At 36.1% G+C, this 16,897-nt stretch overlaps 1 protein-coding gene across 3 annotated transcripts in view; it reads left to right on the top strand.

Annotated features, from left to right (window-relative positions):
- The first annotated feature begins 39 nt into the window (after positions 1-39).
- Positions 40-16,897, top strand: part of LMO3 (LIM domain only 3) — a 62,068-nt gene continuing 45,210 nt past the window's right edge. The window contains exons 1-3 of one of the 3 annotated variants that reach the window (XM_010375736.1): positions 40-318; positions 2,092-2,158; positions 7,406-7,619. In XM_010375736.1, the coding sequence (XP_010374038.1) occupies positions 7,414-7,619 (206 nt within the window). In that variant the 5' untranslated portion in view covers positions 40-318; positions 2,092-2,158; positions 7,406-7,413. Of the gene's footprint in view, positions 319-2,091; positions 2,159-2,253; positions 2,457-3,168; positions 3,359-7,405; positions 7,620-16,897 lie in introns of those variants that run through there. The other 2 variants (XM_010375734.1, XM_010375735.2) reach the window with 2 other exon arrangements.

Here is a 16,897-nt window from a genome sequence, read left to right as displayed (position 1 = left end):
CCTTTCCCCACACATACTTCTCCCTCCCTCCCTCTTTTCTTCTTCTCAGTGCATTGGCTGAGACAGTGCGCACGAGACACACACACATGCACGCACACACATACACACACACACACTCACACATACTGTGGTGTTTTCAGAGTGGCTCTAGCAGAGAGGTGGGGTAGAACAGCAGGAAGCTGTGCGGATGGGTGAAGTGCATGTATGCCTGCCTAGACGGGCCAGAAAAGCCAAACTTAAGAAATCCGCCTATGTACAGAACAAGTCAACTAAGGGGTTCTCATTAATCTACCGTCTCTGAATATCGTTATTTTTCAGGTTAGTTCTGAGTTTTGTTGCTTTTTAAACGGAGAGGAAAGCAAACCACAGGCTATTTTATTATAAGCCTTCAAAAGGGAGGGGGTAAAAACTAGTTATCAATGTTATGCCTTTATTCTTTATGGAGAAAAACAAAATTTCACTTAAATACTCATAGGGGGTGCTTTGATTTTTTAAAAAAATTAGAACTAGATTAAAACTGATGGTGAAGAGAAGAAAAAAGTTTTTTGTAGTTCAACAATTGAATATTTTTTGGCTCTTAAACATGTCAGTGAGTGTCATTCAAATGTGGACCATTTTTAAGCTTGACCATTTTTAAGCTTTGTAAAATCTGGTGAGGTACTTTATGAGCAACCCAAAGAGAGAGTGACTTTGAAGTTTGAAAGCTTAGAAAAATAATATGGCATTTTAAAGCTACCAGTGGCCTTTATAGATGCCAAGTAAAGTTAAGAGGAGAGGAGGTTAGAAATAGTTGAAGAAAAAAAAAATCTGTTAAGGCCTTAAAACAAGCCTGTGAAGACAAAGCGGTAGTGGTGGAGAAACTATGGTTCTTTGACCAAGTTAGTCCTGAAAACATGTTTCTCAGTGCTCTTGGCTGTTTTTCATTGGAGCGTGTGAGTTTTAAATAGTAAGGAATTCAAGTAATTGCAGGAAGTGTGTTTCGGGGTGGTGGTGGGGGGGTCAGCATTAGTGAATGGAGAATAAGTTCACAGTTTGGGTCTTGGGCCATTAGAGGAAGGGAGGAAGGGGAGTGTGTGTGTGATCCCCTGAATCAGGCTTGTGTGGCGGACTTGCGGAGCAGCGACTTCAGAGAGTTCATGAATGGAAGTCACAGAGAGACCAGCAACTGCAGCCACCTCCAGACATTTCTTAAAGGTTGTGTGCTTTTCCAGAGTATGATGGTAGCAGTTTGATTCTCTTGCTTTTATTTTAATTTCCATAATTAGTAGCTTCAGAAATGGCTTTGGAAGGCAATTTGCTTTAAATGTAGCCACCTATTCCAAAATGCCCTGGTTATTTTAGGAACCCTACCCTTTTCCTCCGGAGCTCTCTCGCAGGAGTTCTTCTTTTGGACGGGTCCAGGAGGTAGGGTCCTTCCTCAGTCGACTCCTGCAGAGGTCACATTTTGTGTACGGGTTTGTCCCCAGCGTTTGTGAGTAGCATATGCGTGTGGTTGTGCTGACTGCACTCGCAGGCTTGTAAATTTTCACCCTGGGAAATTAGCAACAAAGCCCGATCTGTCTCGTGGCTGCTTTGCACTTTCCGAGGGCGGCTGTACTTGACTGAGCTGCAGAACAGGCACACGAGAGCGAGCGAGGGAGCTAGCGAGAGAGGGAGGGAGAGAAGGAAAGAAGAGGGGAGGGGTGGGGGCGAGAGGTAAATAGTCTTAAATCGGAAGGGAGCTGCTTCTCTGTGGTCTTGACAAGCGCTGCCTGGGCTCCGCCGGCTCAGTAATAACTGAGTGACCTTTTCTTTGGCTGTATTATGTCTGGCTGGGAAGGGATTGCATTTTGCAGCTGAGAGCCGGAGCTTCCTTCAGCTCGGCTCCTCGCACGCTGCTGGGGTAAGTTGTCTTGAACCAGGACGGAGAGAGACAGCCTCGGACTGCAGTTGCCTAAAAGGAGGACACCTGTGGCTCAGATGCGGTCAACACCATTACTTGGCGGATCCTTGAGGACCTCATTATTTTAAACTTAAAAAAAATAGACATTCCCTCCCCCGTCTTTTTTTTTTTTTTTTTTCAAACAATGCTTCTTTTTGACCTTTCCCAAGGAGAAGCGCTACAAAGCAGCCACTGTGCTTACTGAACGGCCTCCCCCTGTATCGCTTAATTGAGAAGGTAAGTGCAGCAACTATGTACACACGCGTCGGCTTATTTGTGGTGTGTGTGTCTGCGGGTGCGCGCGTGCGTGTGCGGATGTGGGTATTTTTTTCTTCCCCAGCCTCTGCTAATGAGGCATAAACTGGAGCTGCAACCCAGCTCCGCACTGCAACTTTCACTCGGGCTGCAGCTCTACTGAGACGGTTTTGTTTAAATCATGTGAGGCTTCATTATTTTTATGATGAGACATGAAATAGATGCAGGCGGAAGATGTTGATGGAAGGAGGGAGAGCGGCTGCGGCGCGGAACGTCTCAAGTACGACTCGAGTGGATAATAGTCAAAGTTCACCATGAACTGCAGTATTTCCACACCCCTGACTCCCGGGGAGAGAGGGGCAGGGAGAGTTTGGAATTAGGAAGTGTTTGCTCCCAGTCCATAGGAAAAGAATTCAGTCCTGGGTGGGTTTCCGGACCCCTCCCCCTTACTTGCTGGAATTCATGACCCCCCACTTCATAAAGAGTTGAAATTACAATCTTTTGGTCCTTGTTGACACTTCTGCCTCTCTCCACGCAGTCATAATAACAAAATGTTGTTCCTTTGCCATGGAAAAGTGGCTGTGTTTGGGGATGGGGGCGGCGGGGGGCGGGGGCGGGTAGGGGCAGAAGTGGCCTGAACAGGGAAGGTCCCTGGACCAAGGTGCCTATGTCCTAATAGGTTGAGATTCAAACTGATGCAGCACATTTTTTACGGGGACTACCCAGATTGCTGTTATGAAATACAAGTCAGATTTATGATCTTTTTCATATTGAACATGATATGCTATGCTAACGCTGCATGTGACAGTTTAATCAAATCCATTTGTTACCAGGAAGCTAAAAGGGGCCGCTGGGATTTTAGGATTACGGGCAGAGTTAGGGAAGCATGTGGCTTTGTCATTCGCCATCATTTTGCACACTGCGAGGGGCTCCGTGTGTGCGCCCTGTCTTGTCTGGCCGTCCTCATCCCTTCCCCCACCCCCTGCCGCCAATCCGACCCGCTCCCAAAGTGGCTTCACAATAGTCGGTCCTCGGCGGTGTAGGCTGCGCACCAGGTCCACACTTAAGCGAAATCAAGGAGACCCCCTTCTACTTCTACCTTTGGGCTTGGTGCTCAATGCGAAGCTGCTGCAACTCAGGCACGCCTAAGTCAACTCATGCAGAAAAAGGAGAAAAGTTTTGGTAAGGTTACAATCTATCATAGATGCACTTTGCCGGCGCTCTGCACTCTTGGCTGCTCAAAAGCCTTTCTGCTCTTCCGCTGCTTTTGTGTCTTTCTGAAAGAACCGAAATATTATTGTTGTAACTGCTTTGAAAGACTGCTGCTTAAACCAATTAATCTTGCTAGATGCAACAAATACTGCTACATTCTTTGCAAACCATCCCTGTGTGGCTGCAAAGACACAACCACAAAAGGCTGGAGCATAAACTCCGCAAGGGATTCTTTGTTAGAGTGTATGTATGTTTCTTATTTTTTTTTTTTTTTATTTTGCATGTGAGCTGCATCAAAATTGAACTCAGTCTTGCAAATCTCTTGTTGGCCTTTGCCAAGCACTAGCACTTTGCTGCCATGGTAACTGTAATTAAACTGATAAGAGTGGAAAAATGTCAGTATCTCTGAGCCTTGCAGCTGCATTGGAGAAAAAGGGAATCAAATTGGTTCCCAGCTCCATTGCTCAAAAAGGGGAGGGGGGGTGAAGGGTAGGGAGGGGGCTGGGAGTTGAAGGGGCAGAGCAGAGTTAAGCAGCTCCAGTGCCTGAGATCTGGGGACATCTATTTGCATTGTTGTCCCTTAGGGGGCTGCAGCCTGTAGGGATGCTCTGGGCCAGTGAACAGAGAGAAACAAGCTTTTAGGCCCAATCCAGTTTTCCAACCTGGGTTGGGGGCTGGGAAGAGGATGAAGATGGGCAGGAGGAAAATCTTTTGTCTGTTGCCTCTTGGCAATCGAATGGCCATGTTGGCCAAATTCTTTTAATCTGTGTCAATGCTCCCAGCTGCAGAACCTGCATTCCCATTTTAGCATCCTTCTGAAGCACCTCATCTCTTCCAACCCCCTTTATGTATTCCCTCTTCCTCTTTCCTCTCCCAAATTGTTCTCTGTGAATTTCCCGACAGGGACAAAATGTTTTCTATTCACTCTGTGTAGTTAGTCCAAAAATGTAAGACTGTGTCTAAGTGCTGCAAATCTTTCATTATTATTATTATTATTTTTTAAACCCCTATGTGTTGTGGAGTTGTGGTTACTTTGTTGTGTTAACTACTGAAGCTGAGACTGTGCGGATGAATGGCACAGAACAAGGGAACATAATGGAGGCAATCAACCGTTAGGCCGCCTCACAATGCAATCCAGGCAATTAAAAGCTCACCAGAGTTTAAATGAAATGGTTCTACTTATTTCTGCACACCACACTGCACAGGCTATTATTTATGTCTTTTTTTTAATTATGATTTCCCTTAAACTGTCAAATAACTCAGAATGGCAGGGTCTCAGAGGCAATAAGAATTTCCCTCAGAACAATTTACATGCCAATCTAAAACTAGTTATGAGTTCTGATGTGCTATGAGCAACTTGTGAAATGTTTCTTAGCTACGAACACATAACTCTACCCAGACATGTTCTTCTGGAGGAAGAGGGGAGGCTGCTGACTGCTTTATGCCTTTTAAGTACACGGTAACATGGTGACTACAAAATAGTTCTTTTGCTACAATTGTTAACTTGCATGGAATTCAAGGGATTCCATTTTCAAGAGAAATGCCATGATGTTCTCTAAAAGAAGGTACCAGGATGGAGTGTAAAATATCAAACTCCTTTTATGCCTAAGGCCAAACAGAATGTAAGAGTTTCAAATATTAATTGGCCTCTGAGTGCTAAATTAAAATGTCAACACAACAAAAACATTTTGTGAAGACAAGTAGGGTAGTGTTACTTGTGCCAAATGTTGTTATCCCCTGTCTTGGTTGCAAAGCATTTTGAATAAAATAGCTGACCTTCTATGCTTGATGGTAGAAACACAACTATGGGAAATATAGCTTAGCTGCTACTAAGAAGGTTTTGCTGGGTTTTTGTTTTTGTTTTTTTGTTTTTTTTTTTTTTTTTTGATTTTTCATCTTTGAGACTTGTGATAAATAAAAATAATAGCCTTATAAATTTAATAGAGTGACCATTAATTAGGATGGCTTAATTAGAATGGCTTCTCTTAATGTTTATTATCTAGATGTTTTCAGTAACACCATCCAGAATTTCACTGAGTAAATCAAAACTTCCCCCTCCCCGCAGATATATGGTTAACAGGCACTTGGGTCTGTTGTTCACTGTAATTAATGTGATTCATTCCTTGTGGAACCTTTCTAGAAGAGGATAACTAGTTCTGATCAAAGAAACTTCATTTGTTAGAAGTTCTAGAGAGTGAGATTTAGCAGAGCTATCAAGGGTTATGATTAATCTACACTAGGCCCTTAGCTCCTTCAAAGGAAAGGAACAGAAAGCAGGCTATAGGGATACCACCTGCTCTTCTTACAAATCCAGCTGTTAGTCTGCAGCTCCGGTGACTACAGCTATGCTTATGATGCAGAAAGAAAGAACAGCTACTCTGCTTTATATCCTCCCATTCCCTACACAACTCTACCAGACAAGTTATTTTCTAATGAAAGTTCAACATCCTAACAATATTTTGTGCAACTCATGTATTATTTGTAGTTAGAAAAGTTATTCTGCTCTGCGGATGCCTTGATGTCTCTCACCAGTGCGATTATTTTTTTTAAAAAAAGGTTGTGAAGGTTGTAAGAGGGGTGAAGACTTCATCATAAGGTATCAGAGGAACCTGGAGGAGGTTTAGCTGTTTTGGAGAAGGAAAATGCACAAAAATGCAGATTCGAGCTTGGCATTTCTTTTCCTATAACGCATGCACATCTGGTGTTTTGTATCCTTCTAAATGCAAGTTTAAAACTTTATGCCTAGGAGAGCAAACATAATTCAGCAGAGGGGTACTCTGGACTGTAAGAAGGCCATTTGGCCGGAGACTATAGCGTAACTGTCTTTCTGCTTTGAGCAAGTATCTGAACCTCTCTTGGGCCTCTGTAACATAATTTGTAAAATGAGGGAATTTGGAATTGATGATGTCTGCAGTACTTTATAGTGCTTAAAATGAGTTATTTGATAAATATGAGGCACTGGATAGTTGGTCCAGCTTCTTGCTAAAGCTGGGTGTTTAATACCTAGGAAATAAGAAGACACTCAAGGTGAATATCCATTCATTCAAAAGATTTCAATCAAACTGTAAAACCCATAGAATCCAGCTGGATTCCTTATTTATGATAGATTTATATCTTTAAAATATATAAATGTGCCTATGTTTAGCATTGTATATATACAATATGTATATATTTATATATGTTTGTATAATTGTATATATATTTAGATCTGGCCATCTATTGTTTTTTCTTTCCTTTATAAAACAAATAATTTTGTATGTTTATGGTAATAAATGGTATAATCATATATTTTAGGTTTACATAAAACCATATAGTATATAGTTAAGTAATCTGCCATTAATATAGGTGCTGACTGATGCTTATGAGTATAAATATTATATTTGAGCACAATGAATACTTTGATATATCACGGACATAGAAGGAAGTATTTGGAAGCAAGCAAGCAATACAGGATTGGTGAGCTTTTCGGGTAGCTGTTCTGTGTACTTAACTATAAACACCTCTACTGCTGAATAAGGTTAGTGTAATCCCATACCAGGTGCACTCTCCTTCCACCATCAAGCACGTATTAAGTGAAATTTTTAAACAGTTAAGCAAAACTCATTTTTTTACTTCTATGGACTGTGCATAGATTAATTTGTTAAATAACTTTCTTTCAGGTCGTCATTTACTCAAATTTTCTTTCTAAAGGAACTGCTCTATGGGGAGAATGAAGATACCATAAAATTATTTAATGTTATTGAACTTCATATTTATAATGTCAATTTACCATGGTCAACATGAATTTATTATTACCACTTGGCATGCATAACTTTATGAATGATTTAATAAGCACTTGATAAAGTTTGAGACTTTTTGCTTCCAAAATTTAGTTTGATTTCAGTATAGCCCTAAACAAGAAAAGCTAACACTCCTAGAATAAGAAAATATTAAATATTTAACTTGTTTGAGGTCTTTTGACATCTTTTTATTCGTCTAGTAGTCTCAGCTCTCTTTTTTGCTTTTGTCGTCCTTCAGGTATACAAATGCTCTCAGTCCAGCCAGACACCAAGCCGAAAGGTTGTGCTGGCTGCAACCGAAAGATCAAGGACCGGTATCTTCTAAAGGCACTGGACAAATACTGGCATGAAGACTGCCTGAAGTGTGCCTGCTGTGACTGTCGCTTGGGAGAGGTGGGCTCCACCCTGTACACTAAAGCTAATCTTATCCTTTGTCGCAGAGACTATCTGAGGTAGGAATTATCCTTGCACACCAGTGGTGACTGGATGCCTTTTAAAGTACTTTTGTAAGTGTATTTTTTGTTTGCTTGTTCATTTCCTTACTGCCGGCTTATATTCCTAAAAGAAGTTGACCTGTCAGCCTTCAAAGCGTTGCCCTGTGTGTGTTACTCAAATTAATGCTTAAGGAACAGCCAACAAACCACAATATTTAAAGTATTTCAATTTGGCTTGCCTGCACACTCAGGCAATTGGTTATGGCACTGCCTATATTGAAACTGCCAGTTAATGTCAAGGATGTATTTGGTAGAAATCAGCATTCAGGTTGATTTATTTATTTTTGCCTTTTTTTTTTTTTTTTTTTGGAGCTTAAGGAGGAATGGTGCTGAGCATAGCACAAAGACATTAATCAGCCATTTGGCAAAATATCTTAACTCTTTATTTTTAAAAAGTTCAACTTGAAAAAAAAATGGACTATGTGAGAGTTTAGTTGATGCCTCTTAGTTGGACCTGAATTTATTCTTCTAAAGTTATTCAGCTCTCTTTTCTGTTTCAGGTTTGTCAGAGGAAGTCAGGTGTACATCCTTGACTAATATTTATTAATGCATTTATTGTAGAGTTTTGAAAACTTTCCCCAAGTGTAGATACATCTTCCCCCCACCCCACCCCATGACATTCTAAACGGTAATCTCAAAAATACAACTAAGCAATTGAACTGCCTCAGACTTGCCAGTAGTTTTATGGATAATAACAAAGTAAAGACCTCCATCATTATGGGAAAATGACAGCCACTCTCCAACCTGTAAACATCTGAAAGCTTTCAGGACAAGGCAGGTGTTCTTGGTTATGAAGCTATGAAGCCGACTAAAGTTTTTGTTTTCTAGCATTAAGTACTCAACACAGAACTTCTGCTGAGGAAAAATTATTTTGCTTTTCAGACAACTTTGCCACTTACTTCAGCTGAAAATTACTTATATTAATAAAGTAGGATCTATCAAATTAGAGAAATTATATATGGCATCACTGGGGTTTTCATATTTAATACAATTTATCATTTTTCTGGTTTGACATTAAGCGATTTATTTGGAATTTTTCCCTTATGACAAAATGTATCAATCAACGGTAACTCCTTTAGTACCTTGGTCTTTTTTTTTTTTTTTTTGTATTTTTTTTTTTTTTTTTTAGTAGAGACGGGGTTTCACCAGGTTAGCCAGGATGGTCTCGATCTCCTGACCTCGTGATCCGCCCGTCTCGGCCTCCCAAAGTGCTGGGATTACAGGCTTGAGCCACCGCGCCCGGCCAGTACCTTGGTCTTTTGGTGAGGTGTTTTCTAGGGAATCTGGTCCTTCTTAGTATGTAATTCAGCTATTTTCAGTCAGATCCAATCTTTAGATATAAAAATATATCATTTGATTAATGGTAGTTACAAGAGGGTGAAAGCAGGACTGTTTATCAGATTCTACTCTTTCTCGCTCTTAGGACGGCCTCATCTGACAGCCTCCTGACTTATTATGACCACTTGTTACTACTTCTCTGTGTTCCAAGTGCGTAAAACACATGCAAGTTGCCAACAATGAGAAGTCACTCTCTCCAGCCAGGATTTCCCTCATTGTGTTGGCACAACTAATCAAAATTAATGTATAATGTTCATTCTTTTAGAACTCTCCAGTCTTTGAACTCTTCTCTTTGAAATAAAAATTTCTCTTCTGCTCGTTGTGAATTAGAGCCTCATTTCCACATAAAGCATTTGTATTTGCTTTTAGTGATTTAATACTGCTTTTTAGTTTGCTTCATCGGTACTAACCAATAGTCATAGCTTTTTGACTCCTTTTGACTTTTACATTTGTTTGTAATTTCAGTATCTCAAGTGGATTTGTTACCATTTCAAATAAGGAATTTATATAGCCCAGGCAATGTTAAGGTTTTTTAATAAACCAAAGGACAAAAATTAAGTAAACTGGAAAGAATGTCAACTGAAATATCTCGGGTTTTTGAAAACCAAAAATAAAAATTTGCCAAGGAAATACCTATATTGTGAGTATAACATGCTTTGTAGCTGTCAGCATAGTATCAAGCAGAGACAGTAATCTTAGACTTGTTTTGTTTTATTTTTCCTTGTGGTAGTAAAAATATATGATTTTAAACTGGTATTTGATAGTCTCAAGTGTTTTGCTAAAATGCATTTATCAAAAATAGTTTTCATATCAGAAATTTTTATATCTCTATAAGAGTGTATGTGGCTTTTTGTAGAATAACTTTTAGTTACCTCCTGATAGGCTCAAACTTTTAATGCTAGTTAACTTATTAAACATATATAATATTATTTCAAATATAAACTCTGGTCCTGATTGCCAATATATTCATTTCTCAGAGTACAATTTCCTCTTAAATTGGTCATTACCACATTAATGGCCAGTTGTTATGTTAACAGCCTAAGGGTTGTTAACATTTCAAACTAAGTTGTTAACAGCAATGTTATCCCTTATTTAAACTGAAGGTTTGTTGTATATAATGTGACTTATTTGGCAACTTCATCAACACTTAAAATTGCAGAAGTGAAACGGAGAATTGGTGTGTGTAAAACACTGTGTTACGATTATGCCGCAGATGTGGTATTTAGTTTTATGTGGAAAGCATGTGTCTCAGTGAAATTGTGTAGATGTTCAACAGCATATGTCTCTGACTGGCAAATTAAAATAGTCTGATTCTGTATGTTAAATCAACAAATACAGTCAAGCAGATTTTATTTACAAATTAATTTCTTTGATTATGTATAAATAGTTGTTCAAAAATGTTTATTAAATGCTTACTGTGTGAGAGGCATGATTTCAGGCAATGGGTGAAATTAGCTAAAGGAAAAAGGGAGGTACACCTAAAATTTTTACTATCTAATTATTTATTTAATTACATGGAATCTGTAATATAATCAGTGAACAAGTAATATTCTGTGGTTATTTTCCTGAGCTTTAAAAGTAATTTTTCTCATTTTCCTCCAAATTCAGCATACTTTAATTCTATTTTAAAGGTTGTTTTATTTTTGACCCTTGGATATTATGTAATTTCTCTGAGGCACCGAACTGAACATAAATAACTTACGTATTTATATTTCATGTCTAAATTATTAAGAACATAAGTAAGAATAAGGAAAGTAATAAAATAGTAATTTGCCTGTCCACATAAATTGTTGGTTACAAGTATTGTCCTGGGCCAGATAATTTTTTACATACAGTGAAAAGTAAAATATTTTTGCCAATTACATCTAGCTTCTTAATACACTTCTCCCTCCATAAACAGAAAGAAACACTTCTAATTATGAGCAGAGAGTCTTAAAGATCTGTGTTTTATTTGCGTTACTTGGAGTAGTGATAATGATGATGTGATTTGTAAGTTCTCTGAATGATGATTTGAGATATTAAATACTATGAAAATATAATAATTTAGACTGTAAGATATTTTCTTAAGGGTTATAGAAACTATTATTATGGAAAATTTGATGTCTTTCCATTTATGTCTCCTTTATGGCACTAGTAGCTATATTTAAGAGAAAAAGAAAGAAAAATCTTCCACGGTTTGTACACTAAGTATCAAATCTTAACAGTGGAATTTTTTTCACTTTCCAGAACTGGACTGGCATATCATTCATTTAGCTGTGGAACAGAAAATGTACATATCTGATGAGGCAGAATTTGCCCATTTGTGGGATTGCTTTCCTCCTTTGGAAACTCATTAGCTAAAGAAAGAGAAGGACTGACTTTTTAAAACTTCCTCTAACATGTTTCTGACTGGAATTATGAAGTCTACCCAGTCAATATTTATATGCCAGGCAGAACAAGAAATGTATCTGTTAAAAATCTATCCAATGCATTTATAATTATTTTTATTTTTTAAAGATTAACTTATGACAAATTAGATATGGAAGTGTCTTTGTACTTTAAGTTGGAGCTTAAAATTGATACTGTCGAAAGTAGATTAAAAATGACTGTGTAAAAATAGCAAAGTTTTAGTGATGATGTTTAAGGGACCATTATCACTGCAATCTATCAGCCTTATTTCAGTTTGAAAAGTAGGAATAAAGTAGCCAGCCAATGCATAATCAGCATTTTAGAATTAGGAATTCTACATGCTTTTATTTAATGTTTTGCAGCAAGCATTAAATAGAACTAGGATAAATACCAAAATACTTTCTTTTTCAACTTGAAGGCAATAAAGGATGTGCGAGTATAACCAGAATTCAACTTCTGGGCAATTTTTTGTTGTTCTTTCTTTGAACCTGCAACTTTTTGTGACATACTTTAAGCATTAAGTTGATGTAGGCTGTATGTATCTTGTATCTCTATGAATGATATCTTGCCAGAGTTTATTCAAAGCTGTTTGCTGTGGTATGTGCCATGGAAGCTGCTTATAGCGTTTCCTATATAAGAAGCTGTAAAATGTCTTATATAAAATTTAATGCAATTTGCTATTTTTATATGTGAGGATGATTTGTTTAAAATGAAACTACTGGGAAAGAGTGATGCTTCATGCTTCACCATAGTTGCTAATTAACTAAAATGATTTGAAGCTTGCTATGCTGACTACAAATTTTATATGCTTTAATATGATAATATAATAACTCTAAAAGAGAAAATAAAAATAAAATGCCACATAGAGCGTAAATCTAGCTGTAACTTTATCTCACACTGATCAAACCTGGTGCTTCTAAATTTTTATGTAAGGTCAACTTTAAATTGGTACATAATTATAAGTGTAAAGGCAAATAGGAATATGTTGTTAATATTGTTTTATCTGGCAATTTATAACAGATGCTTTTTTAATGTTGGAAACAATATGCATTCTTTTTTCTTTCATTGTCATCTTTTTAATGTTAATCGTTTGGAAGTATTTTTGTAGGAAAGCAATGTATTCTTATTATTTGAAAAATCACTTTTTACTGTTCTAAATTCTGAAAGCATAAGCCTTTATATGAAATGGAACTCTACAAATAAGTTTTATTTCTATAAGCTTCATTTGAGCTTTTAAACACTATATTATTGTCATAATTTTTATCATATTTAAATGTCTAAGTTAATTTTAGTATTATGAAATATTTTGACATATAAGCATATTGAACTCCATATCTGTTACAAAAAATACTGTTATATTGCTTATAAATTATCTTAACTTATTTGCAGCTTTATAAAAAGTTACAATTTTAAGTTCATTTTTCCCTTTATTGTAGAAGAGCATTATAGAATTCTGTTTTAAACAGTTTAGTGTTTATACTACTCCTGAACCAACACAAATCAGGAGTGATAATTTTTTTTTTTATAATACTTCAGAACAGTGCCCCTCACTCTGGAAAATATTAGGTGGATCCACAGTAGACTTCCTGAGCAACAACTGCCCCCAAACAACTTCTATTAAAAATATTTACTGCACATACAGAATTTCTTCTCATTGGTAAATTTATCTACAATATCTTTCTATCCTTAATTCTATAATGCATTCATTTTCAGTAAATGAGTATTTACTAATATAATTAGTTATATGGCTTTTTGTTTTAGTTTGTTTTGTAGACCTGAGCTATTTTCACTGGAAATTTCACCACCCCCCAGAGTATTAAAAATATTTGATAATGTTTCTATATCTTTACAGTTTTTTATCTTTTAATAAGTATGAAATATTTCAGTCAGGATAGTTTTTACACATAAGATGGATAAGTTAGACATACCTGACTTAGCAGAAAAATATTCTGTTTCTACAAGTATATTTAGGATTAAATGCATCTGGAAAAACCTACATTCGAGAATTGCTAAAATTGCTTATTTTGCACTTTATAAATACATAGAATTCTGGGAAATAATTTCTATTTTTGGTTACTCTTAGACTATATCAAAGTAAGCCAGCGCTTCATTTATAAACTCACCATTAACTTCCATTAAGTGACTAATAATAAATTTTAATGGTGTGTTTTGACTGCATAAACATAATTTGTTAAGGAATCTCATTTTTAAAATATGCTGAAAGTGGTAATTTTGTAAATGGTTTTGATGAATATATAAATTGTAGAAATGTATTATGTAGTTCCGTTTTCTGCCTCACATGAAAATGAAAGAGCCTAAAAAAAGAATTGCAGCAACCTAAATGACCACTGTATTTCCCTTCATTACACTGTGAGCCATTGAAGTCTTATTTTGGTGTTTGGTTTGAAAACATTTTTCCAATTCATATTAGAATGTCTTCTATTATTCAAAGTCATGTACTGCATCCTCATCCCATCTTCTGAAAAACATAGCCAATGTTTCTCACTTTATCAATAAAAAATACAATATACGAAGTATAAATGCTGGACAAGATCTGGAAAACAAAGGGAATAAAAATAAACATAGCAACACTTTGTTCCATTTGCTAGGTATTTTTATAAAACTGCATTTGTATTCGCCATGTCTCTATAAATGGCCTTTTTCTTTCTTTTTTATTTTTTGTTTAATTGGCTTATAAAAATTGGCTTATGTATATGATTACTTCTGCTGATACATGGCACTTCCTCTTGTTAAGCATCTGAAGAGATGTGGATCTATATATATATATGTATATGCTGCACATACAGAGATTGGAATCTAAGTAACCTTAGAATGGCCATTACCTTTTGTCATCATTGACTTTAGCCAACAAATCACCATAGCTTGGTAAGCTTTAAAACTTGTAAAATTCAAACACTTGACACCAGCTAATTCATTAGTATTGCAAACTATAGCACTCATCTATTCTTATAGGATATTAATCAGTCTAAGATGTAAGATAACTTTTGTAAAACTCCAGAATGCCTAAATTTATTTCCTTGTGATTTTAATGATCTAATTCTGTTTTTCTTAGCTCTGATGGAGTTGGATACTGCCTGTTCTAGTTCTGTTTTTACTATCACAATGTACTTGTTTTGATGATTAACCATGTATTTCCCTTTTCAAGGTGCTTAAAAGAAGCTTATTTGGAAGTAGAAGTTTATACTGTGAAGCAAGAAATGTGGCATTTAGATTTTCATTTCTAACTTTAAAACAATTTCCCCCCTTTATTATCAGTATTAATGGGTAACTTTTCTCTAAAGGAATTAGGACCTAAGCATATCCTCTTATTATAGTAATCAAACATGTTTCCTATCTTCACAAACTACATCAGCCAACTGTGCATTTGCTTGTGCCATTTTTTGCTTCTGCGCTGTATTATGAAATCTTCTTGATAAACCTTTTTCTTCTCCACAGTATTTTTGTAGTTATGTAATGATTCTCTTTTTGCCGAATTCCTTTGCGCTATCATATTAGTGTTTTCTGATGCAAAAATCTCTAGTTGTGGGCTTTACAAGTTTAAAATGAAATCACACTTGAGATGAATAATCATCTTGGAATAGTCAGATCCCTGATTTGAAGTTGGAAAATTAACATTAAGCTGCATGTATTAAGTTAGACTCTAATCAGCATGTGTTGTTATGATTCAATTTAATATTAAAAACTCTCCAACTGGGCTACTGGGAAAATAAAAGACTCTTAGGAATGGAAAGAGTATTTGCAGAAGAGCACACCAAAGCAATAATTTAAGTAAAATTGTTATTACTAATGCAGCGAAGCATCGTCCACATTAAACCCATCCTATTAATAAAAAGAGAAAATCAATTTTAGTAAATATAAATATCAAATATGACAAGGACTAGTAAGCAGGCATGGAACTTCATAAAATGCGCTAATCCTAATGTTTACCAGTAATCCAGATACCACAGAGAAAAAATTAATTCCCGTCTCATTTATGCTGTGGGATCCCAACAAGCAACAAGAGAGAAAAGCTAATTTTAGACGTCATTAGTTTACTCCTAGTTTCTAAAACTTTCAGAACAATGTCATGTTTTTATTTTAGCAGTTCTAACAGAGATGCATATTTACCTGTTTTTGAAATTAGTTTATTCTTTTTGTTTTTAAAAGATTCTGAAATCTCTTTAGTAATTATTTTTAATTTTTTTTAAATTTTCCATCTCTAGGATAATGTTTTTTGACATACTGCTCACATTTCACCAAAAACTAGAAGAACCAAGACTATTACATTTTAAAATACCTTACAACATGGAGCATACCACTTATTTTTTGTTTGTCAACTGCTCAATACAAATATATTCTTACCAATATCTATGTATAAAGATGATAATGTGAGTGGTTTAGTACCTGTTCCTTTACCTGGGTGGATAGGAGTAAGGGAAGTGAATGGAAAAAGCAGTCATAACTTCATGCAAGTATTAGTTTCAATGAGCAGGTTATTTGCATTTTACAGGTGAGATGCTCACTTATACTGTGAATGTAATTTTAGAGTCCATAAATATTGCATGTGAATATCCACTAAGGAGCATTTGCACTTTGGGAGATACAAAGAAATTATAAGTAATTGCATTGCCTTCAAATTTATAAACCAGTATTTTCTGTGACTATTTATTAGGAAAAATATCAGAAAGGTTCTGAGCTAGAAGAATCTCTTCTTTCACAGTGCACCCTTGCTGAGAGGCAGTCCTGGGGTTTATGTGTATGATTGCTTTCTTTGCTATCTCTTTAACAGTTTTACAATGAAACCTTTAGTCACTTGACAAATATTTCAGTGCCAATACTTCATTCTTATAAATAATGAATGTGAAATACTATATTTCTAATTAATTTTATATAATATACAAAGTACAAAGTTATAAATATTTTCTTTTGTGAAGAATGAGCTATCCAGTCTGGGAAAATTGGAAAGAACTTAAGAGCAAGTTATTTTTCAAATTTTCTACACCCGATAAACATAGTCACTATTATTGTCAAATAACTAAGTAGAATGTATAAAGAGTTTCACTCCAATTAAGTCCCATGGAACCAATATAGAGAATGACAAGAGGTATGATCAGGAGAGATTAGAAAAACTTCTGAAGAAGGGAAGTTATATCTGGACTTCGTAAAAATTATTTGGTAAGCCAGTGGTCCTCTTATAAAAGCTGAGCTTTGAGCTTTGTGGGTTATATTTTGGGTGCAGAGCAAGACAGACTTAGCTTGTAACTTTCTGCTATTTGCATTGTTCCATCTCTTATCACAGATATCAGTAAGTTATCAATAATTGACACCCCTTGCAAAATGCTTATCATTCCTTGTACAATGGATACCTCTTGCAAAACACTGAATCATCCCCATTCCCATTTTTTCATTCAAGAAATGTGATTATTCTGTATATTCTAGACACTGTCAAATGCCTTGACATACAGCACTAAATAAAACACAAAAATACCTGCTCCCCTTGTAGAATTTAT

Source organism: Rhinopithecus roxellana, chromosome 10 (assembly GCF_007565055.1).
Source record: "Rhinopithecus roxellana isolate Shanxi Qingling chromosome 10, ASM756505v1, whole genome shotgun sequence".
Classification (NCBI taxonomy): domain Eukaryota; kingdom Metazoa; phylum Chordata; class Mammalia; order Primates; family Cercopithecidae; genus Rhinopithecus; species Rhinopithecus roxellana.
Note: the sequence above shows the minus strand (reverse complement) of the source record. Positions and strands in the feature narration are given on the sequence as shown.